This window comes from Oenanthe melanoleuca, chromosome 8 (genome assembly GCF_029582105.1).
Source record: "Oenanthe melanoleuca isolate GR-GAL-2019-014 chromosome 8, OMel1.0, whole genome shotgun sequence".
NCBI lineage: Eukaryota > Metazoa > Chordata > Aves > Passeriformes > Muscicapidae > Oenanthe > Oenanthe melanoleuca.
Window position 1 is genome coordinate 17,971,708 of NC_079342.1, and position 25,146 is coordinate 17,996,853.

A 25,146-nucleotide genomic window follows, 5' to 3' on the forward strand; every position below is an offset into this window, starting at 1 on the left:
CCCGCCCCGCCCCGCCCCGGGCAGCCCTGGCTTCCCGGCTGCCGCCTCCTCGCGGGCAAGCGCCGCTCCGCCCGTGCCCCGGGCACGCCCCGCCGCTTCTTCAGCGCTCTCGGACAGCTGGCGCTCTCCAGCTCCGGGCCCGCTTTGCCAAGATGTGACTCTGTTAGCCCGCTTCAGTATCCGGCAGGAGCTGACCCGGTCGCAGGCATCGCCTTGCCCTGTGGCTTAGGACTCCGCTCCCTCCCGGCCTCCAACATCTCTGTCATTGCCTGCATTCCTGCAAAGTGAGAGGGAATTCTGTGGCGTCAGGGCACTGGGCTACAGCTCCAGCATGGACAGGGAAATGAGGTGAGTGGGAATTCTGGTATAAGAGAGGCAGCTTCTGGCTGTTGTATCCCTGCCCTGGGCAGGCCTGCAGCAGGTGGAGATGCTCCAAGCACTTGCTGGGGACGAGGAGAGGCTTCCCTGCCCAGAACAGCTTTATCCCAGGCAGCAGGAGTGAGGGCATGACACCCAGCAGCACCCAACCCTGTCTGGAACACTGGCAGTGTGTCACCCCATGTCACATCTGCTTGTTACATACCACAGCAAGGCGGTGGCAGAGAGCAATTCAGCTCCACCCCATACTACCTTAATTTCTTCAGGTTGAGCACAAAGGGCTGAGTTGAGGGATCATGAAGCAGGCTGGCAGAGCTCAAAGGTCCCCACACTCCCCTGGTGCCTGCCTGCTTTCCTGGCAGGTCAGAGTCCAGTTCCATCCCTGCCTGCAAAGGCACAGTGCAGAGATCCAGCAGCTGTTCATCCCTGCAGTGTTATCTATTGAACAGGTGTGATTGTGCCCCACAATGGCCACCTGCCTTGCCATGAACCACAGTGCAGAAGAAATGCAGACTATGGCCTTGCTCTTATCTGCAGTAACCACAGCCAGGAAGGTCCTGGGCCCTCCCTCTGCAGCCATGTCACCCTGTACCACTGGTTTGCAGAGCTGCTGCAAAGGATTGAGCTAGTTAATACTCTTGAGTCACCTCTGTGACACTACTTTGTGTGCAAGTCATGGCAGGGCCAACTTCTGCTTTACCTCCAGCTGCCTCTCATGACACCAGTCTTCACTGCTGTTTAGAATGACAGAATCATTTAGGCTAGAAAAGACAGGTCTTTTCATAGAGTCCAAGTGTAAACCCAGCACTGCCATGTTTATCACTAAACCATGTCCCCAAGTGTAACATCCACTGTTTAACCAAACAAAAAGACACAGGAGCCCCAGCCAGACCAGAGAAATCTTTAGGAAGCCCAGGAGCAGTTAGTTAATTAATTTTATTTTAGATCCTACATGAGGTAGGGACAGACAGAACCTGTCAAACAACTAAGAGTTTGTCATACTCCAGGGTATTAGTAGCATAACAAGAACAGCTAGACTACATGAGCGTTATTAATCACCTGAAACTATTCTATGACAATCCAGCAAGTTGAAGGCAGGAGAGAGCAAGTGGTTCATGGAGCTATGATGACATCAGTCCCTCCCCCAGCTCACCCCTATCTACCCTGTAGAGCTGCAGCTCTGGCACACAGAGATGCTCCTCAGCAGCACAGACACCAGCACCTTCCTTAGGATGGCACTGGCTTGAAAATCCATCTCCACTGGTTTGGTTGTTGGGGCAGGGCACGCAGCTTCTGGTTCCTGATGCTCAGGAGGACATTCTCACCCCAGACCACATGCAGCAGGACTCCAGGGCAGGGGCACTTGATTTGTGCCTTGTCAAACATGATAGGAGACAGTTCCTACCCACACCTTTAGAGATCAGAGAAGAAACATGACCCAGCACTGACATAATACCTATTTTGGGCCCTTGAGGTTGGCCAGAGTTGAGCCAGGCTGACCTTTTCCACAATTTGCTGCTCATCCTCCACCAAAGACTAGGGCCATATTATCCATCCCACCCTGAACTACTTACCAACCAACTCCTGCCCAGCAATAAAGAGAGGAGTCTATTTTATTGCTGCTTCTAACTCTGCTCAGTAAATAATGTGGCCTGCTGCTGATCTCTGATAAAGAGGGCAAGGTTGGAAAAAGCAGTATCAATTCCATCCCAATGTCAGTTCCTTTTCAGATGGCTCATTTCAAATCCCAACTTGCTTCTTCAATGCTCCTGACTGAAGGCAAGCCAGCAGATCAAAATCCTTTCACCAGCTGACTCATGCCCATTTGAAACAGACTAGGAAGTGACTCAGCCACCAACACGGAAAAGTATCGAGCTGGCCCTGCTCCTGTTCCCCTCCACACTGGTGATTGAAATCAGCCACATAGCCACACAGGTCAATTCTGAGACAACTCTAGGATTTACAAAAGACCTCCTCCAGCAGACAGGACTTCACACCCACCCAACTGAGCATGGAAGGCTCTGCTGCAGGCAAGGCTTGCATAAACAGCTTCCCCATTCACCTTGTGCTCTCTCCACTCACCAAGATGCAGGAGATGGCAGCACATGCTCCTTCCTGGTCCTACATCCCTTTTAGCAAAAGCCCTCCTCTGCAGGTCTGGGAATACATGTTTCACAAGAAACTTGTGAAGGACTTTGTTTACAACTGGAAGTGATTTCTGGATTACAGACTGCTTCAACAGAGAAAAAGCCATGAAACATTAAAGCAGGATAAATCTTAACTCACAGCATCAGCCCCGCTCCAGGGCAGCCTCAATGACTCTGTGACTCACAGCAGTGGAGGTCCAACAGACCACACAGGCTGAAGATGGAGCTGGGGTGGTAGCCCCAGCAGTCACTGCTGTACAAGAGGTGCCAGGAATGACAGGAACTCAGATTTTTTGTGATGTAAAATGTAGACTAACATCTAGTAGCTACCAGTGCTAGGCAATGACTATCCCTGCCGAGAGCTGGGAAGATCCACAAATATTTCCAGGAAGCTGTAAAGGTTTCATTGCCCACAACTCATTCACAGAGCATGTGTCCATCTGCTCAAGGAGCTCAAACTCTTGTTACCCAGTTTCTACACTGCCCTAGGGCAAATGCTTTTCCTAATCACCTGAAACCTCCATGTCCTCCCCCATGGATGAGAGGGGGGGAGCAGAGCCTGGCACTGCCATGCCTGCTACTGCTTTAACCTCTGCAGTATGGAAGATGGACTTGGCCATGATGGCAGATCTCCATGAGAACTGGAATAGTTTAATTGCAATACTGGCATTCAGGGGTAAACTGAGGCTCAAAGAGCCTGGGAGAACAGCTGCCAGGCCATCAGCGTGCTGAATGCAGAACTAAAAGAACAAAAGGGAAGCAGACAGTTCCCACCCACTGTGAGGGAGCAGCTTCCCCAGCAGTCGCTGCTGTACAATAGGTGCCAGGAATGACAGGAACTCAGATTTTGTGTGATGTAAAAGTCACTTTGGAAGCACTCACAGTCCTGCTGTACAGGTCTGTTATGACACCTGGTGGCCAAAGGCACCCCTGCAGCACCTGCCACCAGCCTGCCCCATTCTCCTTAATACTAGATGAATTATCTAATTTCCATTGACCTCATGTGAGAGCAGGAACAAGGCAACAGAATGTAGTCAGGACACACTGAGCATCTTGGCCAACCGATAGTCTCAGCAGCAGCTCTCTGTCCTGTGCTGTAAGCTGCTGTGCAGCTTTGTCTCCTTTCCCCACTTTTGTTTAAGCAAAGCACAGCCTGGAAGGAGTGAGCATGGTGGAGCTACAAGAAGATGTTGAGAAGAAACTCAGTACAAAAGCCTATTAAACCTTTCTGATGCATGACGGCTCAGCCAGGGTTCCATCATTGCGATCACATTTACAATCCAAGCTAGCTCCCACCCTGCTGAAGACCCAACCCTTAATGTTCACTCCTGGGAGCCAGGCTTCACACCTATATATTTATTATATATAAACATCCCGTGGGGACAAGGGAATGCTTCCCACTGCATGGTTTTCTTGAACAATTGTCCATGCTGCTTGGTCAGGCTGCAACATCACTCTTCCCACGGACTCATATCTGTGTCAATGGCCACGCAGTTATAGGCAGCATAGCGCAACTTCTCTTCACATACCTTGGCTCTAGGGATAGCAGAAAGGAAAAAAAAATAAAAGTAAGGAGGAACTGCCATTGCTGCATTTGCCAGTTGAGAGAACAATATGTTTTCTGATATGGATGATAAGTTTCACTGGGGGCTCACAGACAGAAACTCAGCAGCCACGTGGGACAAGCAGGGGATATAGGTGTAGCAAAGTGATGGGACCCAATGGGACAGCACCAAGGTTAAGAACAGAGCCCACACACAGTACCCCAGACACAGGGAAGCACCAAAACTTACGTGGCATAGTTGGGCAAGAAGAGAGTGCTGGAGCAGGTGGATGACTCTGGTAAAGCATCTGTTGTCTCTGAGCTGAGGAGGTAACAAACTGGTTAGAACCAGCAGGCCAGCAAGGCAAGGAGTCCAGACAACCCAACCCTTTGGTGTAGGATCTGTCTGCCTTGCAGTCGACAGAAGAATGGACTTACCCCATCTTGTCTGGATAGATGTAGATCCGTGCTGGAAGGCGACTTCTGCCAGTGACAAATCTAAGGAAGCGGCTGCGATCCTCTGTGAAGGAAAAGCAAAGACATCAGCAAACCCCAGAGAGATGTGAGATGCAGTACAGCTGCTTCCAGGTATCCCCAGCAGTAAGGAGCAGTCCCTCCAGCCTAGCTGCTCCCTTTCCTTGAGTGGTTTTGCTCCCAGCTCCCCGCCAGCAGGCAGGAACTGTCATGGCACAAGATATGCATGGACAGAGGAAATGGCTCACCATTGGTGAAGTTATTGAGTGCTTCCCAGAAGTACTGAACACGGGTATCCTGTGGCTCAAAGTCCTCAAACCGGGCTGTCAGAAAGGATACAGAAAAGGAGTTTAATAAAGATCTGAGCTCCTCCCTCTTTGGCACTGGGTGCCTGCAGGGTGTGACCACATAGACCCAAGGTGCTAGGGACATATATAATCAGGCCCCTCTGAGGAAGCACAGCCAGATCCACACCTCAGCTCCACAAGGGCTCAGATACTGGCAGCCTAGGGATGCCCCAGCCTCTACTATGAGGCCCAGGATGGAATCAAAGGATATTCCTGTCCCCATCAGCACCCAGCTAAAAATCAAGAAGTACACAGGACCATATTCTCACCATAAGAAAGGCTAATACTGGCCTCCCATACTTCTTGTGCCAGCATAGACAAAAGACAGTCTTGTTTTCAGGAAGAGAGTTTTCAGCAAAGCCCTTCACTTACTGAGCCTCTTCAGGGCATCAACTGTGATTTCAGGGTCCCCACAGACTTTTTTTTCCAGTTCCTGCCATGTAAGGAGGTCAAGAACAGCTTGAGGAACCACCTTCAGTAGCCCAGCCTGCATGGCCATGATCTGAAAAGGAGACAAGGCAGGTAGTCTGCATATCTTGCCCATTCCCCTGATTCATGGTTGAGCCTAGGGACTCCACTGGATTGAGGACATGTGACTGCTCAGCACATACTCCAAGGAACCCAAAGAAATGGGACACAATCCCAGAGAGATGCATCCCTGCTCATTCAGAAAGCCTGTGTCACAGCTGTGAATAAAAATCCCCATCACCCATGCTACTAGAAGCCACTCTGCTTCTCAACAACTCCATAGGCTCCAGGACACCACCAAAAGGGTTGGATACCATTGCCCTAATGAGCACAGGGACACTAACCACGGTGCATTCTACCAGAAACAGGCTGGGGGCAGGTCTCTGGGAGCCAAAGAGCACCCACAGGGTGGGACAGTGTCACCTGCTCCTTGCTCTCCTCCAGCCGAGCCTTTTGCACCAGGCGGATGAACTCCCTGCGGTCCTCGTAGCGCACAGCGGTGTTGCTGCCATTGGGGATCAGCTCCACCATGCGCTGGTCACTCAGCACTGTTGTGTAGGTCAGCTCATTCCCAAACTTGAACTCAAAGGTGTCTTTATCCATGACTTCCATCACCTCCAGAAGCTTCACCTGTCCAGGCATCAAGTAAGTGCACATTAGAGAGATTGCCAGAGAGCAGCGATGTGCCCAAGTCCTCACCTTCTCTCTTCCCAGACAAGTGAGAGTGACACAAGGTGGGATATGCTGCCCTAAAGCTGTTTAGCAGACCTTGGGCCATTGCATGCTGGAAGCAGCAGTCGGCATGGCTGCAACTCTATAACAGCATTTGGTGCATCCTCATAGCTCAAAGTTGCCCTTTGTTATGTTTACTTGACATATCATAGGTGGAAGCAAGTACATGAGGACAGGGACATCAGGAAATCAGCGCCTTGCTGAGTGCCACAAGGAACAGGATAGGCACAACTCACCAACACGGAATCCACAGCAGGGAAGTCTTTGCTCCAGCTGACCTCTTCCCCTGTTAATTGTTTCCATACAAAGCCAGGAAGAGCCAGGACCTGCAGAAGATTTTATTAAATCTGTGTCAAAATGAGACCTCCCCAAAGTTGGAGATAGGACTCAACAATTCAGACATGAAGAGGCTTCCCTATTTCCCCCTCTACATGCACAGATCTACTCAGTAGCTGAGTAGAGACCAAACTATCTCGCAGGCTCTCAGCAGCATCCCCCAAAACTCAGGCTGTGAGTTTTCCCATCTGCTTGGCCCCAAACACCTCTTCTCCTAGTGTGTGACCACACAGCCTTTCCATGCTCCTCTTAGGCTGCAGGAGAGGGCTATCAACTCCCTTTACAGCAAATCTTTTCAGAGGGATGGGGTTGAAAACTTACCAGAAACTCCTTGCCTCTCAGAGCTGCTCCCATGATCTGCCCAATCCACTCATACTTTGGGAAGTCTTTACAGGAGGGGTTGGGGACATACATGTCCCTGGCTTCTCCAGTGCCATTACCCTGTAGGAGTGAGAGGCAGAACTTCAAGTCATCACTTCAGCACAGCATGAAACACCACAGTCTACTCCTGCCATGCCTCTGGGCACCTGTCACAGCAGAAGTGGGCTAAATTCCCCACCCCCGCTGGCAATATTCCCAGTGAAGGACCGGCATCCAGCACTTGTCAGCATATTCTAAAATGAAAAGCTGCAAAGCAAACTACCCAACCCCTTACAAAGAGAAGTTTAAAGGAGGTATGTCCCTGGCATGCAAGGGGACAGGGACAGCGCTGCATTGCCAAGCATGGAAAGGTTTGCCCCAAACATCCCAATGCACAGCACCTGGTTGGATGTGCGCACGAAGAAGGGCAGAGGCACAGGGGTGTCTGCTGAGCTGGGGCACAGCTCCTCTGACATGTCTGCTAGGCTGTCCCGAAAACCACCACCTGCAACCCCAAAAGGGCATTTTTAGTGATATGAACTCCCCATGTGATCCTCAGGGTTATGGAGCAAAGATGAGGATTTCTGGTCCAACTTGGCCCTGGGTTGAGCAGAAGGCTCCTGTTAGAGCCTTAAGGCACTGGAGAACGTAAGACAAGAGAAATAACATCCCTGCCAGGCCTGCGGAGAACAGCCAGAAGGATCACTGGCACTGGTAAAGCTGCTCTTAATTACTAATGGAAGTTTGATCCCCCTCCCAGTAAACAATACTCTTTATCTGAGACATAGGCAGGGATGGCAGGACAAGGCAACCTACCTTCCCTCTCTCCTCCATGGGAGTTAACACTGGGACCAAAACAAAAGCAACTACAGCAACAATCAACTCATCAAGCCCTGACTGCTCCAGAGGAGCTATGGCCTCCTGTAGCCCCTACCTTGGTCGATGATGCCCTCTGCGATAAATTTGCACTCCCACCACTGGTCGTAACGCAACGGCCACCTGTGGAGAACCAGGCATCCCCTGAGATGCTGGGACAGGCACAGCAGGGACATCATGGGACAAGGGTGGGGCAGTGTGAGTTTAGGACAGGACAAGATCTCAATCTCCAGAGACAGCTGCATCCTCAGTAGGGAGGTGACACCTCGGGGAACAGGCTCTTGGCTGAGCTGGCTCCTGTCCTAGCAAACCCATGCTAGAGTACAGGACATGGGTTTCCCAAACACCCTGCTGTGACAGGACACAGCTCCCAGCACTGCATGGTGCCTTCCCTCCCTGAGACACTGCTTACCTATAATCTAGAGGCTTTTCAAACTTGTCTGAAGGTTTCAGGCCTTCATATACCTGCAACAAGCAGAGACAATCAAGGTTGGCATCCCTGCTCCAGGGGAACTGGTGCCACATTAAGACGTGTACATCAAACACATCAAGTCTCACAGCAGATCTACTGGAGGTAGGGAGAGAACACACACAGGAAGATCAGCATTGCTCTAAAACCACAACACAGAACTGTATGCAGCTACTTGATTGTTGTCACACAAGAATTCTTTGCTGCCTTTTTAGTGCAAGAGGATTGTAACACTCTCCATTAACAACATGCCACAGACAGCATCCAGGATAGAGTATGGATTTCAACTCAAGAGATCCCAAATGCCTCCTAGATGTTATTCCTGGATATGGGACCATCAGCACATGTAATTATAGAGCCTGTGAGTCATAAGAAGAGGCCTTGAAGGCTTGTTCTATCTCCAGCTCCAAGCTGTCCCTTCCACCCATTTTAATGCAGGTAATTTTGATTTTGGGATGCCCTATTCTCCCCAGAGCAGCAGGAGGGACAGTACCTGGGTGAAGACAGCGTTCTTGCAGCTGGGGTCCAGGGCAGGGTTGTCCCGGTGCTCCATGGCCAGGCGCCGGTTAATGTAGAGCCTTGGCATGAAGTTGGGCTTGCTGGTCTCTGAGTCCTTCAGACACTGCGTAATGAGAGCTGTGCGCTTCTTGGACAGCAGCAAGAACTGCTTGATGTGCTGCGAACAGGGATGCACAAAACATGTCACCTACTTCCTGCTGAAGCCATCGCACCTCCAGGTTTCTCCCTTTCCCAGGGCCTTCCCACACAGACCGATTCTCATTGACAGTATTTGCTCTCCCTCTGCCTCTGAAAGATTCTGCATTCTGGCTTAAGGGAGATAACAAGCCCAGCCCTCAATCCATCAGCTGTCATCAGATGCTCACACTCCAGTGTTGCTTAGACTCTCCTCTACTCTCACTCTCACAAGAATACTGGTATTACTATCCCTTTTAGTTGTAATCAAAGCCAGCTCCTCTAAACAAAGAAGAATCCTGAAATGCTTTCGGTCCCATGTTGACCTAGCACACGGGACCCAAAGTGCTTTTTGACACTAGGCCTGGAAACACAAAGAATGAGGCTACCCTCGTTATGTCCAGCATGTGTATTCTTGGAGAGGATATAAGGGAAACAGACAACTGGAGGGATGAACTCAGCACTATGCAAAAGATGAAAAGAAAAAGCTTGTTAAAGCCAGGAAAAATGTTACTGGTAAAAGCCTTGATGTTTGGACAAGCCAGCTCAAAGCTGCTGTCAGGAAGCACAGGAACAAAGCGTCCTGGGCTGAGATTTTGGAGGGGATGTGCATCCAGCTTGCATGCCCAGTGCTGATCCAAGTCCATTTAAGGGTGAACTGTTCTGGTTTGAGCCTACTTGTTAGCCCAAGCTACATGCTCCTACATCAGCAGTTTAGCAGGAAAATAAACAATATCACCTTTCACAGTGTTAGTGACCTGAGCTCAGAAAGGTATTTCCCTCCAGCTGCTTTAAAGCAACAAACCCTGGCTGCCTCCCTTGCCACAGCACACAGAGCCAACTGCTCACCTTGAGTTTGCTGAATGTGCCAACAGTGTGGTCCCAGGCTGGCACCAAGTGATGCAGGACACTGTCCAGGAGCTTGATGAACCTAAATCCCAAAGAAGAAGGTATTGCAACAAGGAGTGATGGGGATCTGCACAAGTCTATTCCAGACCACACATCCCGAACACAAGCAGAAAAATAACTGATCCAAACCAAACCCAGCATAGTTTTTTACATCATGGAGCCTTTGGTATTAAATTCCCACTCCTCAGGCACTGCAGGGATTTTACATCCCTTACAAGCGACTCTGCATATACCTGCCCCTGACTGCCCCTGACACTGCACAGGTATGCTGTGCTTGTGACACACAAAACACAGTAAACTTGAGTTACACAACATCTCTGAAAGCATAAGAGAGCCACTCCAGAGAGCCCATGTTGTTCCCAAATAATTGCTATTTTCTCCAGTGTCCAGGACATCTGTCTCAAGAGCATTGTGACAGTTTTACAGCTTCCAGCCATGCACATGCTGGACATGGCATCAATCCTGCAGGCAATGGCACCTGTCTGCTCCTCTCCACACAGTACCTTTGAATGAGCACGGCCCGTCGGTACAGCAGGTCAGGGTCAGTCCCTTCTAGGCGGGGGTAACGCACCAAATTGGGCAACTGGAACATGTCAGCACTGAGCCCCAAGTCCCTCTGTCGGGAGGACTTGATTTTGATGCCTCGGATACGAACATCAATCCCATCATCTGCCAAGGAAAACCATGGATGATATGCCAAAATTACAAGAAAGCAAACCTTAAATAACATGTAGGAGGTCTATAAGCAAAAACAGTAGGAATGTACCAGCTCCACCAGCTCTGGGGCTGGGCACTGAGAGTCTCAAATACCTCTGTGAAGAAGAAGCAGGGCATTTACAGGAGAAAAAGAATTAAATAATTGAAGGCAAAGAAGTATAGGATGAAAGGTGAGAACTTGCAAAACTTCAGATCTCCCAGGAGTTTCCCATGGTTCTTTTGAATCTTATCTAAAACACCCACAGGAAGAAGTACAGTCACAGAACAAACTCTTAATGTACAGTATTTTACAGGTGCATTATGGATGTGGCCACAACAGCCAGCCCTACCTCTGCACTCCACAATCCGGATCTCGATAACAGGCAGGTGTGTTGTCATGTCCTCAAGGATGCACACATCCCCAATATAGCTCCTGCAAACACAGCACAGATGAGGACTGAAGAGCTGTTCCCTCACCCATCCTGCCAAAATCCAGTCAAGACACTTGTAAGGGAAGATGGTTTGCATCTTTTGAAATGGGAGCCTATGGCAAGAACTCAGTTCTTGCTTACAATACAGCTGAATGCCTGAACCTGCTGGTGACTCAGGTCTGGGTACCATGATCCTGATGTGTCCCACAATCGGATGAGGAGAGCCCTGATGACCATACCGTGCTATTGTAGGCGGAGTGAACCCCCATCCCAGAGAGCCTGGCTGGTGCTGCACGACTGCTTAAGCCAGTGTTCAGCACCTTGGGTCCCTGCAAGAGCTATGATACCCTGTGCACCTCCACCCACTCACTCATCAATGCCGACATCATTCAGTTTCTTCAGATTGTCCCCCTCGCCCCCATACACAGCGACCCGCTTCGGCATGAAGTTCTCATCAGTGGTATCCACTGTCAGCAGCAGCTTCCTGCAAAGGGAAGCAGGACATTAAGGAGAAGGCAACATTGCATTTGAACACCTATTGCTACTCCCTCTCATCACTTGGTCATGTTGCTACCAAGCTGGGATTTCCAGGTACCTGTGACAATGCTAAAACCCCTTCAAGCCCAGAGCCAGAGGAAAGGCTGAGGGGCAGGGATCATGGGCAAATTTGGGTCATGACACTCAGGCAGAGAGGGAGTGGCAAAGCTTGCCCCAGTCACTAGCCACTACGTAGAGCAGAGATGACTCACTTGACAATGGTGCCTTTCTTCATGTTGAGCCGCACCCAGTGCTGGCCCTGGGACCCATCACTCTCCCAGTATGTGTCAGCATGGCTGTCGGTCAGGCATGACACATTGAAGTCCTCCTGGAAGAAGGCAAGTGAACGAAAGAAGATCAGATGGGTGTAGGATTAACTTCTCTTTAGTGGTTACTTTCATAATGAATCTTAGTGTCAGAGAGCATCACATTGGCCTGTTCCTTTTGCTGGGTTGTGCGTAGACACTGGGAGTGCAGAGCACATAGGACACTGGGATTGACCCTCCAAGGTGCTCTGGGGTCATGCACAGCACAGTGTATCAAACCCTCCCTAAAATCAGCTTTGCAGCTAATATTACCACTGGCATCTCAAACCACTGTCCCTCCAGGAGCTACATTACACAACATGCTGCATGACACTCCCTAGGCTTTTCTACCACATCCTCAAACAGAGTCAAGGCCAGGCCAGAGCAGCACAGCAAACACTGTCCATGCTCCCCAGCCCCACAGCACAGCGGGGCTGATGTAGCCTCGTCCCTTAACCCACCGTGTAGGACGAGACATCGATGCTGTCCACGTACTGCTTAACGTTGCCCAAGTTCTCGTCCTCCTTCCCGATGTGGTCATACAGGAAATGCACCAGGTCTTCATCACATTCGTAAGTCCATGTTGGGGGCACAAACCTAGCAGGGAAAAGGGATTACTGGGTCTGGAAAGCAAGAGGCAGCCTGGATAATAGGTCAAAAAAGGAAGGTCCACATCCTGCTTGTCTTGCCCCCTCTCCCCCAGGTCTGTAGGATATCGCTGTCTGGGCAGTCACAAGAGACAGGAGCTTGTCCCCCATAATAGCAGAAGCCAGGAAACAGTTCATACCGAAGCTTCTCTACTGCAGCTTCATCCTGCTCCATGGGCCTGGGCTTTGCTCCGAGGCGCAGGGAGTATGTTAGATCCACCACCTGCTCCCATCTGAAACAACACAGAGGAGTAAGAACATCCTACGAGGAACAAGAAGTTGGTGATCAAGAAGTAGCTGTAAGGGGAAAATTTGGGTTTAAAGCCCCACTGTGCTCCATCCTCCATCACCTCCAGCATCATCTGCTGCCCTTTCCTTTCCAACCATGTCTACTCCTTCCACACCCCACTTGGCATGTGACAAGCACAGTGCCCGAGCCAAAGCCAGTTCACTCCACACCCGGCATCCCTCTTGCCTCACTTCCATGAAACCTGTCAAAGCAGGTCGGGGGTTCCCCAGCCCAAGGCAGGAGGGGCCGTGGGGCAGCATCCCGAGCCCGCACAGAGATGAGCACCCTCGCGCTCCCAGGACACCGCGGCGGCCCCGAACCTGATGACGGGTTTGTAATCCACGCCGAACAGCTGCTGCTGCCGCTGGATCCGCTCCGTGGACTCCACGGGCACCAGCCGGTCCCCGCCGTCGGCATTCTTGCACACCAGCACCCAGCCCTCCTCGAGATCGCAGCCGCTCCGGTACTCCTCCAGCTGCTCCTGTGGGAACAGCCGGCGGTCAAGCGAGGCCGGGCCGGGCCCATCGCGGGCCGCCGCACCCGCGTTACCTTGCTGAGCTTGACCCAGAGCCCGGCGCCGTTGCAGTACTCCTCGCCGGTGGCGCGCAGGCAGCCGCCCTTCCGCACCTCGATGGTGGCCCGCGCCGCCCGCTTGCCGCCCCGCGCCGGCCCCGGGCTGTCCCACACGCTGAGCAGGCTGCGGGCGGCGGCGGCCGCGGCGGCCGCGGGGTCCTTGCAGATCTTGTACTGCACCTCCCGCGGCACGTAGCAGAGCGCGGGGGGCAGCGCCTGGGCGCGGCGGAAGCACTCGCTGCACTGCAGCAGGAACCGCAGCCGGCCCAGGATTTGGTGCGGTGCCTCCCCGTCCGTCCTCATCGCGCTCCGCACACCGACTCCGCGCCGCTCCGGTTTACGGCGAACCACGCCCGCCGACAGGCAAGATGGCGGCGCCCGGCGGGGCGGACGTAGAGCAAGATGGCGGCGCCCGTGCCACGTACAGAGGAGCAAGGAGGGGGCAAGATGGCAGCGTACGGAGGGGCGGGAGGTCGGGCATGGGGGCGGCGTGAGGAGAGGCGGGACTAGAGCGAGATGGCGGCGCCGGCGGGGCGGGACGGAGGCGGGACGGGGCGGACCGCGCCGCGTCGGGAGGCAACCGAGAGGCCGGGGAGCGGCGCAGGAGGATGGCGGGTGGCGAGCGGCTCATGTGAGTAACCGGGACCGGGCAGGCCTGCGTCCCTTCCTGGTGTGGTAACGGGGCCATGTTGTGGTGCCTGCACGGGACAATACTGGTGTGGCTGTGGGAAGGGCGATCTGGCACTGTGGGAGCACTGGGCATAGCGCATTCGTGCTGAGATCCTGTACTGCGGACACTGGTGTGGTTCTGGGGACACCGCCGAGGCACTACCGTGGCTCTGGGATTATGGTGCTGGCACAAGAGTCCAGTAGTGGGTCACTGGAGAGGCTCTGGACAGGGAGGGAGGGAGGGAGGTGATCCTGAACTGGGAAGGATCAGCTGGGCCAAGAGTGTGGTAGTTAAGTCACTGGTCCCAAACGGAGTTTTTGGGGACTTTGTTCCCAAAGGCCCCGGAGTTGCCGGGGTCCCTCTCCCCGGTGCAGGCCGAACTCCAGCAGCCCCACAGCGGGAAGGCTGGGGATGCGTGGCCTGGCACAGACCGGGGGGAATGCAGAACTGCCTGCCCCGCGCCCCTCTCGAACCAAATCTCTCCAGGCAGGAGCAAATGGTGGCCCCGATAACTTAATCTCGCGGGCCCTGGGCAGCGCATAGCCTCTCCTCCGGGGGGCCCGCTGTCCTCAGCAGGAAGAAGCCCTGGGCTGTGGTGAGGAGAATTTATCACATTTGTCACAGCTGGGCGCAAGCCTCTTCTGTGGTCAGGGATGGGAAGGAGCTGCTTACTCTGGCACCTTCTGCCCCGTCGTGGGGGCGTGGCAGGACGCCCAGACCCTTCGCGGGTGACAGCCTATACCTGCTCTTTGCTCCGCAGCCCCAAAGGCTTCCCCAAGCTGAAGAACGACACGTTCCTGCGGGCGGCGCGCGGGGAGGAGACAGAGTACACCCCGGTGTGGTGTATGCGGCAGGCGGGGCGGTTCCTGCCAGGTGAGCGGTGGAAGCGTGCAAGGTGTAGCAAGGCGGCCTCAGCAAGCAACCTGGTAACATTTGTGGTGGTTCCTTGTAGAGTTTCACGAGATACGGGGGTCACAGGATTTCTTTGCCACTTGCCGGAGCCCCAAACTGTGCTGTGAGCTGACACTGCAGGTGAGCATCACTCAGGGGTCTGTGTGTCCCCTCTCCCTGCTCAGATGGGGATGGGGAGAAACCTTGGTTCTAGCCATCCTGGATAATCTCAGTAAATTGTGCAGGTCTTGGGGACTCCACTCCCTTATGTGCTTGACCAGGTCCTCCATGGAAAGGGAGTTGCACTCACTAACATTGCCTCTTTCTCTGTGCAGCCACTAAGACGATTCCCCCTGGATGCTGCCATCATCTTCTCTGACATCTTGGTGGTGCCCCAGGTGAGAGCCATGGCCAATGCGATGTGGAACAGCAGCTGATAACAGGGCAGAGTTCAGGGCTACCCCATTCCTGCTTTTCCGTTCTCCCCTGTCCCCAGGCGCTGGGCATGGAGGTTGTTATGGTCTCTGGCAAAGGACCCGTGTTCACAGAGCCTCTGAAGGAAGTGGAGGATCTGCTGAAACTGCGACAGAAGGTGGATGTCACCGCAGAGCTGGGTTATGTCTTCCAGGCCATCACGCTGACACGACACAGCCTGGAGGGCAAGGTGCCCCTCATTGGCTTCTCGGGAGCACCAGTAAGTGATGTGGCTCCATCTGGGTTTCCCTGATGGGCAGCTCTGCTCTCTTGGGGTGACAGCAGTTATGGCACTCCCAGCTGTAGGTGCTAAGGTATGTAAGGAGGGGCATTCAGTGCAGGACCTACTGTGCCCCAGGCGCTGGGAGACTCACAGGTCCTACCGTCAGCACTGCGACTGAAACTTTGTGTCTTCTTTCATCTCCATCACTCTCTTCACTCCTCCCCACAGTGGACACTCATGTCCTACATGATTGAAGGTGGTGGCTCCACTACAATGGCCAAGGCCAAGAGCTGGCTCTACCGTCACCCTGAGGCAAGCCACCGGCTGCTACGGCTGCTGGCCAACGTCATCATTGACTACCTGGTGGGACAGGTGGCTGCTGGAGCACAGGTGTGTCCTGGGGCAATGGGGACAGGGCCAAGAAGGAAGGCAGGGACTGGGGACAGGGAGCAGAGAGGGTCCAGCATCTGGAAGGAGGAGGAGGGATTGAGGTACTGCTCTCCCAGTCCCATGGGAAGGTGGTTGAGTCACCATCCCTGGAGGTATTTGATAGACAAGTTGGTGGGGTACTTGGGGACATGCTTTACTGGTGGATTTGTCAGTGCTGGGTTAATGGTCGGACTCAATAATCTTAAAAGTCTTTTCCAGCTTAAAAGATTCTGTGTCCCTGACAGGCACTCCAGCTGTTTGAGTCCCATGCAGGGCACCTGGGCCCGCAGCTGTTTCAGGACTTTGCCCTGCCTTACATCCGAGACATTGCCCAGGCTGTCAAGAGCAGGCTGAAGGAGGAGGCACTGCCCGTGGTGCCCATGGTGAGTCAAGGCTGCCTGGATTGACTCTGACATCTGGGGGCTGCTGGAGTGGAGTGCATCCCCTGGTACCTGCTTCTCTCAGTCCAGCCTGGAGAGGGGTTTGACTCACAGCAGTTGCTGCACATCTCCCCCATCCCCAGATCATCTTTGCCAAGGATGCGCACTACGCCCTGCGCGACCTGGCCCACGCCGGTTACGAGGTCGTTGGTCTCGACTGGACCATCCGGCCCCAGGAAGCTCGGTAAGAGTCTGACGCAGGGCTCAGGTGTCTGGGCAGGATCCCAGATCGGGTACTCTGACTACCTCCTCTGCCCTGAGCCATCCCAGGCCTGGACATTGCTGCTCCGAAGGTGGGGATAGTTGGGCCACCATGCTACATCTTCTAAAAGTTGCACTGAGGGATCCTGGGTGTCCTGTGGTGGGGGCTGCAGGCACCTGGCTGCCCTCAACCTCTGTACCACGTGCAGCAACTCACCTGCTTCCTCCCTACTGCAGTGCACAGGTAGGAAAAGATGTCAGCCTGCAAGGGAACCTGGATCCATGTGCTCTCTATGCACCCAAGGTGAGCCGTGGTCAACAACAAGGGCTAGTTCTAGCCTGTGTTAAAGGCCTTCTGCCTCAGCTTCCCCACCTGCAGCATTGGCTCATGTCCCAGCAGTCCCCCAGGCTAGCTGGGGGTGAAATACCCTGGGCTGGATTGGTGTGACACATGGTTTCCTACCATACCTACAGGAGAAGATTGGCGAGCTGGTGAAGAAGATGCTGGAGAGTTTTGGGACCCAACGCTATATTGCCAACCTGGGCCACGGCATCTACCCCGACATGAACCCTGAACATGTGGGTGCCTTTGTGGAAGCCGTGCATGCTCATTCCCGTCATATCAACAAGCACAGCTGACCCTGGGGTCTTGGGGACAGGACTCTGGTTTAGGCACAGTCACCTGTTGTCACAGGGCTCACTCCAGGCTGGGCTGCAGCATTAAACCAGGACCTTCTCTGCAGCAGCTGTGTGGCTCTGGCTGGGGGAATGGGGAACTGGATGGCACTGATGGAGATAGGAAGTCATGGCAGGCTGCTAGAGAAGCAGGTGTGGTGAGGGGAAGTCCGAGATCTCCATCCTGCAGGTCAAAATGGGGAAATGGGGATGGCAGCAAATTGTGGAGGATGCCTCTCCCTGGCAGGCTGCAGTGTCCATACTTGCAACAGAGGATGTGAGCCCAAGGCACAACAGCCTGAGGACGGATGCACTCAGCCCTGCTAGGGAAGGTGGGCTGCCTGAGGCTGGTAGGGTCACAGCCTGCCACTGACAGAAGCTCAGCATCAGCTGTCTCACAGTCCTGTGAGACAAGACTGGGTTGGAATGGGCAATGTGTCCTCAACCCAGGGTAGTCTCAAAGCGCTGGGAAACCCAGCAGGGAGACAGTTGGGAAAGTGGCAGGAGAACCTCTGACACACCACCACCAGCACCCTACCACACTGGCTAGGATGGCAGCAGGGGCACCATGGCCCTCTTCCAGCTCCCAAAACCTCTTTAGGACCATCCCCCTGGTCCTAGAGTGATTCCCCATGCACACCTCCCCATCTCCTCTGATCCTCAGGGCCAAGCTTGCCTGAGGCTCAGCAAACCCTGCAAAAATCAGCCCAGGAACCCTCTTTGCCACCCCATCCAACACTGTAGCACACTCACTGTGGTCCATGTTGGCAGCAGGATGGATCAAGACATGGGCAGAAATGCTGCTGTAGCTGGCATGGATAGGGCAGTGTCTCCAACATGGGTAAGGACCTGCTAACACTGTACACAGCAGGGAATTGCACCCAGGAGAAGCTGGGGGTGCCTTTTCCCTTCTCTGTTCCCCTCCTTGGAGCACAGGAGCTGGCTACCACAGGGTGCTGCAACACTGCTCTGCACAAGTGTGGTGAGCCCCCCTGACTTCAGAGAAAGGCAGGAGAGACACAGGCAGTAACGTTCATCCCTTTTATTATTAAACATCAGATGAAGAGGTCGCACACACACATACACGCACGCACGCAAAATAAAAGAAAAAAAAAAAAAGGGAAGGAAAAAAAGAGAGAAACAGACTGCTTGAAGACTGCTATTTCAGTGGCGACACAGACCGAGTACAATTGGGTTCCTGGCCAGAGCACGGACACAAGTCACTTGCCAAAAAATGAAACCAGACAGCAGATAACTAGCGCACGTTCTCTAACTACAAGTCATCATCCAGACCGGCCCTGGCCCCCCCCAGCCCTCCCAACCTGCTGGCAAAGGAACGAAAACAGGAGCCACTGGCCCGGGGCTGGAGCGTGCCCTGAGTGCAGGCCGAGCCGGGAAGGGCTGGCTGAGCGTTGGCTGCACCACGAGCTGGGAATGGTGCGGGAAGGCGGCACGGCTGCCCCTCCCTCCCCCGGAGCCGGCAGCCCTGGTGCCCGCTCAGGCACCCGCACCCTGCACCCGCCCTGCGATGGGCTGAGTCCGCCACCATCTGTGTGTGTCCGAGCGAGCATCGCCCTGAGCTCCTTCCTTCGCTGTCCTCCAGCGCTGGGCTGCTGCTCCTCCGTCCGTCTGTCCGTCCATCCGTCCCAGGGCTGTGAGCTGAGTAGATGTTCGCCTCCCCCCCACACCCTTCTTGCTGCTGACGATGCCATGGGAACCTGAGAAATGTTCGTGTGCCTCCTCCTCTTTTTGTCTGTGGTTTTGTGTGGGTTTTTTAAATAATAGTTATAATAATAATAACAATAATAATAATAATAATAGCAATAATAAAAATAATCGCCCCAGCCCACAACAATTTCAAGTATCCCCCAAATAAAAGACAGAATTATAAATAATTATAACTTTACAATTTAATAATTGACACATATACTATAGTATTTACAGTATCATAAATGCTTTTTTTTTGTGTTACTTTTAGTAAGCAATCCCTGAGAACAGTTACTTTTACTTGTTTTTATTGAAGTATCTTCACAAATAGAGGAGTTTGCATGTCTCGGGCGGGCGGGAGAAGCGCTCTGCAAAGCCATCGCTTTTGGTGACGCATGAGGTTCTAGTGTCGCAGGTTTCTTTGCTTGCTTTTTTTTCCTTTTTTTTTTTTTTTTTTTTTTTAATGTTTTTGTTTTGTTTTGTTAAATTCCCCACATAATTTTAAAGATTTTTCACTTTGCAACCTTCGTATCCCTCCAGCGACCATGTCCTTCAGGAAAGAGGTATTAGATTTCCAGGTTAGCTTTTGGTATTGGCAAGGGAGGGCAGGGGGCTGGGTAAACTATCCTTTTTCCCCGTGGTTGCCTTTTGGTTTGTGCCCAAGGAATCTCTGGATCCTCTCAGTGTGTGAAATGATTAAATCCAAGAAAGAGTAACACTAAAAGAAAAAAAAAAAAAAAAAAAAAAAAAAAAAAGAAAGAAAACAAATTAAAAAAAAACAAAAAAACAAAAAAAAAACAAAAAAAAAACCAAAAACAGAAGACCAGAACAGAGCAGCCTCTGCTGATGGGGGGGAAGCTGATCTCCACTTTCCTTCCTTCTTCTCTCCCGAGGCCCCGTGCTGCAGCCAGACCCTGCCAGTGAGCATGGCAGGAGCCGGGGCTCACCCAAACCGTTCTCGCACCAGCAGCATCAGTTTTTTCTTGCCTTTGTAGATTTGTTTAAGATTGTCAATGAATTGGGCAAACTGTATGTGCCCATCCTGCGCCAGGAGGAAGGTCTCCCTGGCCTTGCTGAGGAACTCAATGAACTCCCCATAGTGCCGCGGGCTGATGTGGGTGAGCCGGGAATGGGTGGTGTTGATGTAGGCGCTTATCGTCGCATCCAGCAGCTGCCGCAGGGGAGCTTTGTCAGTGGACATCAGCTTCCCCGAGTTCCTGCGCCCAGGGATGCCAGCCAGGCCCGGCGCCGTCATGGTGCAGCGGCGAAGGATGTCCGAGAGCACTGTGGCACAGTGCACGCTCTTCACCACCAGTGGGATGATGGCTGCCAGCTCGTTTTTGCCCAGAGAGTGGCTCAAGGCGCAGGCCCAGAGCACATCATTGATGGCCGGGTGCGTGTCCTGGTTGTAGGCCAGGTTGAGATGCGTCATGGCCAACGAGGCCAGTTTGAAGGCTCGGAGTGGGTAGCCCCGGTGCTCCATGTAGCGGGCGATGGTGAAGAGCTGGGTGTAGGTCATGCCGGTGGAGGCGGCGTCAATGACGATCTGGTAGGCGGTCTCGAAGGCAATGTGGTCCTTCTCGCAGAGGGTCAGGGCAGACAGGGCGCAGTTCTGAGGGTCCTTCATGGCGCACTGCAGGGCCAGGGTGCGGGCACAGCTGGCCAGCTCTTCCCGCTGTGGGTAGTCCAGGCTCAGGCGCAGGATGGTGTTGTGGGACATCACTGTGGCCGCCACAATGCTGGTGGCTTCCGTGGGAGTGAACAGTGAGTACCAGCTCTGCAGGATGCTCACCAGGGCCCTCACTCCTGCAAGAAAACACCAAGGTCACAGCACAGCCCTGGAATCTGACTCAGTTCATGGGACTCCTCTGAGACCCAGAGATAGGGAAAACCACCCCACAGCCCTGAGCTGCTGCCTCTGCCCCAAGAGGGACAGGGCACGGGGACAGGCAGAGGCCAACCTGCACTGCCATGCTGCAGGGCACAAAGACCACCACTGGCCTGGGCCAGGTACAGGGCTCCCATCCCAGTCCCACAATTGGCTACTGCTGCAGTCCCAACCCTGTCAGCTGATGGTCTGAGGTGAATTCAGTTACCCAGGAAGAAATTAGAGACTCAGGAGAACTCAGATGCTCAGGTCAAGTCATGAACCTAGGATGTCCATGGCCACCCCTGCTCCCAACTGCATGCAGGCCAGATCCCGCAGCGCACACAGAACTCACCCACTTCGGTGGCGCACGTCACCAGCCACCTCACCATCTCCCGCCGCCGCCAGTTGAGCGTGGACAGGGTCATACGCATCACCTGCGAGGCAAACTTGGGGTGACTGGTTGCCCTGCAGGGCTCTAGGAGGCCACGCAACACAGCAGTGCCCCCCAGAAATCCCTCTGGTTCAACTGGCTACCAACTACCTGGCACAGCCTCACCTCCACCCAAACCAGTGACACAGGGGCTTCCCACGGCTGAGGTCCCCTGCTCAGGACCATGCAGGGATCAATTTACTCCACCCACAGGGGACACCCTGCTTGGTGGAAGACCATAACCAAGACGGGGGACAGAAGGGCCACCAGCATCCCCAGCATCAATCCCATACCTGGAGCCCCAGTTCCAGTGCCACATTGAGCAGTGTTGTGTCGGAGTTGCTGTCGGCTGGCGTGGCAATCTTGAATGCATCCTGAGCCAGCTTGAAGATCAAGGAGGAGGAGTGGATGTTTTTCTGGATGGCCTCCAGCACTGTGCGTAGGCGCAGCATGTCCCCTGAGAGCAAGCAAGAATGGTCAGATAGCTCAGGCATCCCCCCAGTTTGCCCTGGAGCCCATCTCCAGCCTGCACCACGTGGTGAACAGTCCCTTCACCACAGGCAGCCACTCTGGACAAACTGCAATGCTGGATCAGGCCCTGCAGTCCAACAATCTAAAATGGAGCAACCTCCCCAGGAAGTGGTACATCCTACAGCAAGCGTCCTCACTCAAGTTCATCCTCTCACAGAGAGAACAAACAAACCTGAGTGATCCCAGACACGTCCTGTCTTTAGCAGACATCTCCAGGCACCTGGATGTTCCACCCTGGCCTCAAGTTTGACAGCTGTACAGCAGCTTCTTCCCAGAAAAGGAGGGGCTTGGGGAGATGCCTAGTATTGAATAGCTGCAGAAACATCAGTCTTCATCCAGGAACATTAGGAAGAATAAGAGGAAAAGATGTTTGCAGCACACACACAATGTTACCCAGCAAGTCCCCTCTGCAAGGCTGAGCTGGAGTCATCCAAACTTGGTGTACCTTGGTCCTCAACGTCCCAGGTCAGGCACACAGCACTCACAACTGAGACAGGCTGAGCTATCCCCAAAGAAGAGGGTTCATGGCACAAATACCCAGTGGTCTCCTGTACAGGAGGTTGTGGGTGCTAGGGTATGTGATGGCACCAGGAGATGGGGCAGGATATTGGAAGAGGGACACATCAAGGCATATTAATATCATGATCCTGCACCTTGGGAAATCCTCCTATCAGTCCTTGTGGGACACAGTGTAGGGAGTGTGACCTTTGTGGTGTGTCCAGACCAGAGGTGCCAACATGCCACATTAGGTTCCAGCTTTATTTCTACTCCTAGTCATAGACTGAGCAGATGAACCTCATGCAAAGACAACCAAATCATGTACAGCAGTGTGAAAAACCCAGTGCTGCACCTGGACACACAGAGATAACTCGGGTGACTCATAGCTAAAGATATCACCTGCCACCCACCACAGCCGCTTGCCATCAAAATCCAAGCCTCCCTAAAATGGCTTGTGGGGGTGTGGGCAAGAGAGGCTGCAGGATCACATTGGGACATGCTGCAGCAGAGGAACACCTGAGGAAGGGGACAGTGGGAAAAATAAATGCAATCCAACAGCCCTACGTCCCCATCATAAAAACCTCATCCCATTAGGCACTGAAAGGGAGAAAAAGACCTAAAGGATAAGCCAAGTACCAGCTCTTCATCCAGGAACTGCAAATTGGGCAGAACACCATCAGCCCTGGTAAAGCAGCCTAGAGGAGGAGGCTGGAAGGAGAAAATGGGCTGCCAAAGCAGTGAGGCTGGAGCTTTCTGACAGCTCATTTCCATTCCCTCTAGATGGGAAAGAAAAGCCTTCCCTTCAGGCTGGCAATAGCAGGACATCAGAGAGCAGTGATAACTGCTTGGCTCACTGACCCTCATGGGACACAAGACTCTTGCCATCCTGTTGGGGTTGGTTTCTGGTCAGGAGGATGTTTAATGCAAACCCTGTGCTTGCCTTTATAATTGTGCCTGGCAGGAACTGAAGAGGGCCAAGAAATCAGTGAGGTGTTTCACGAGCCCCTTGCAGCTGGGACCAAAGTGGACTTGTGGTTTGGTGCATAGGGAGATCTTCCTCCCACAGCCCATGAAGGATCTTTACCACAGGGCAGAAGAGACAAAGCAGAGGTGAAAGGATAAACAGCTTCAAATTAAACCATGCATGGCATGACCCCACAACATTCCTAGCAGGGACTGCTGGCTGTTTGCAGGGCAGGAATGGTTCTGCATCACGGGGGGCACTACCCAGGACCTGCAGCACCGTGGCTGCAAGGTCTGCCTGCACCTCATTGGAAATTCCCATCCTGCCCTGCTGGATCACAAGCCCTTTGGCACAAGAATCCCAGAAACCCAAATTCTCACAGCCAGCTCACTGTGCCCTGCCCACAGCAGGTTGCCAGTGGGCCACTCAGCCAGTCTCTGCCAGTGCCAGCAGAAGCAACAGCTCCCTCCTTTCTACATGAAAAACTCTTCAATGCTCTTGTGCACCATCATCCCATGAACCCTGCCCCAGAACTGTCCTGCCACCAACCTTTGGCTGCTGTGAGCATGGTGGAGGCCAGCTCGCACTGCTGTGACTCCAGGTGCCCCAGGGTGAACCAGCGTGGGTACCTGCTGGGCACCACTGAGACCAGGTGGTGAGGGTGGGTCACGTCGCCGGATGGTGCCGTGGTCTCCAGGACAGGCAACCTAAAGGTAAAGCAGAAGGCAACATCAGACCCCAGCCCAGCCCCAGCTTCACCTTCTCTCACTGAGGTGCTGCCAAGGCGAGGCAGGGGCTGCCTGCAGGCTGCTGCCTGCAGCAATGCCTTTGAACACATCCTGCTGCTGTGCACGTGTGGGGCTCCCAAGGCTGCGTGCTCAACACATGGGCACAGGGATCAATCTGAGACTGACTTGAAAGGGGGGAGAAAGATCCGTGGAGTGATTTATAAACTTGTAAGGAAAAGCACAGACCTCAGAGAAAAAAAAAAAGGAAGAAAAAAAAGTAAAATCCCTCCTCCCTTCCTGCTCCTTTCATGTCAAAGCACCCGGCAGAACTCCTGACTGTATCATCTGGTTCTTCTTAAAACGCTTGGTTATGATCAGAAGCAGCAGCACATTTCCCCAGGGCCTCTGCAGCCAGGTTAGGTTGCCTGTTTTTGTGGGCACATCCAAAAGCCTGGAAAACCTGGGGGAGAAGCAAGCTTAAAGAAGGGGAGCAGGAGTCTCAAGTCACCACCCATGGTGACAAATCCTAAACCCTGAGTTGGTGCTGGTGTTGCTTACTTGACGGCCAGTTATGCAGGAGGGAAACTGCACCCTGGATATGAAGAGCATCCAAGTTTCTCTGCTATCCTCACTTGCAGGCTTGAGGTAACTACAGGGCAGCAGAAGCCAAACCTTTCCAGCCCTGGACATAGATATCCCAACATAGGGAGTCCTAGCTGGGAGCAGGGGATGGGCACTAACAGATGGCATCCCTGAGGCCCTCAGTCCTGTTCAACGGCCAGAGGTCTCGGGTCTGGCAGGACATGGTGCCTCTGCACACCACAGAGGTCCCTGGCTGCTTATTAGAGCTGGTTGTCCTCCTGAGCAGCTCTTCTCAGGATAGGGGGATTTCAATTTTTCCCCCAGTGTTGGGGAGAGATGACCCATTTCACTGCGGAAATGCTGCAAAAAAGGTGATGCTCTGGGCCAGGACTTTTAATGGTGGTAGAAGGAGAGAGCACTGGGATGCTCTGGAGTTGACAGTCCTCCAAGCATTGACTTGTTTAGGAAATTCCAGCTTTTCCAAGAACTTCCATCCAGTCCCAGCTTTATTGTCAAAACAGTGCAATATACGAGCTGATGTCTGAAGTGTGTCATAGATCGGGGAAGGAGATAGGGCAGCTCTCAGCACCAGCTGTTTCCCCAGTCCCAGGGACAGAGATGGG

General features: G+C 53.3%; 3 protein-coding genes across 4 annotated transcripts in view; 1 reads left to right on the top strand and 2 right to left on the bottom strand.

Annotated features, from left to right (window-relative positions):
- Positions 1-75: 75 nt before the first annotated feature.
- Positions 76-17,280, top strand: UROD (uroporphyrinogen decarboxylase). 2 transcript variants are annotated; one of them, XM_056497119.1, is made up of 10 exons: positions 76-348; positions 14,641-14,753; positions 14,833-14,912; positions 15,107-15,169; positions 15,268-15,465; positions 15,697-15,858; positions 16,143-16,280; positions 16,421-16,521; positions 16,776-16,842; positions 17,013-17,280. In XM_056497119.1, the coding sequence occupies exons 1-10, from the start codon at positions 332-334 to the stop codon at positions 17,175-17,177; spliced, it is 1,104 nt and encodes a 367-aa protein (XP_056353094.1). In that variant the 5' UTR covers positions 76-331; the 3' UTR covers positions 17,178-17,280. The 2 variants fall into 2 exon arrangements, with proteins under 2 accessions (XP_056353094.1, XP_056353093.1); XM_056497118.1 differs by lacking the exon at positions 76-348 and adding an exon at positions 13,745-13,841.
- On the bottom strand, positions 3,867-13,662 carry HECTD3 (HECT domain E3 ubiquitin protein ligase 3). Its single transcript, XM_056497083.1, has 21 exons — positions 13,187-13,662; positions 12,958-13,118; positions 12,489-12,581; positions 12,163-12,298; positions 11,609-11,724; positions 11,230-11,343; positions 10,779-10,861; positions 10,236-10,401; positions 9,673-9,754; positions 8,624-8,806; positions 8,074-8,126; positions 7,720-7,784; positions 7,187-7,290; positions 6,747-6,866; positions 6,326-6,415; positions 5,781-5,987; positions 5,262-5,391; positions 4,791-4,865; positions 4,507-4,588; positions 4,319-4,390; positions 3,867-4,061 (listed from the first exon to the last, which is right to left on the bottom strand). Exons 1-21 carry the CDS (start codon positions 13,511-13,513, stop codon positions 3,977-3,979), a joined length of 2,544 nt encoding a protein of 847 aa, XP_056353058.1. The 5' UTR covers positions 13,514-13,662; the 3' UTR covers positions 3,867-3,976.
- A 2,069-nt stretch (positions 17,281-19,349) lies between the features above and the next one.
- The window catches only part of ZSWIM5 (zinc finger SWIM-type containing 5), a 94,305-nt gene continuing 88,508 nt past the window's right edge, over positions 19,350-25,146 (bottom strand). Inside the window, exons 11-14 of the mRNA XM_056497082.1 lie at positions 23,763-23,920; positions 21,514-21,677; positions 21,143-21,224; positions 19,350-20,726 (exon numbers count right to left, since the gene is read on the bottom strand). Of these exons, the coding sequence (XP_056353057.1) occupies positions 19,864-20,726; positions 21,143-21,224; positions 21,514-21,677; positions 23,763-23,920 (1,267 nt within the window). The 3' untranslated portion in view covers positions 19,350-19,863. The remainder of the gene's footprint in view (positions 20,727-21,142; positions 21,225-21,513; positions 21,678-23,762; positions 23,921-25,146) is intronic.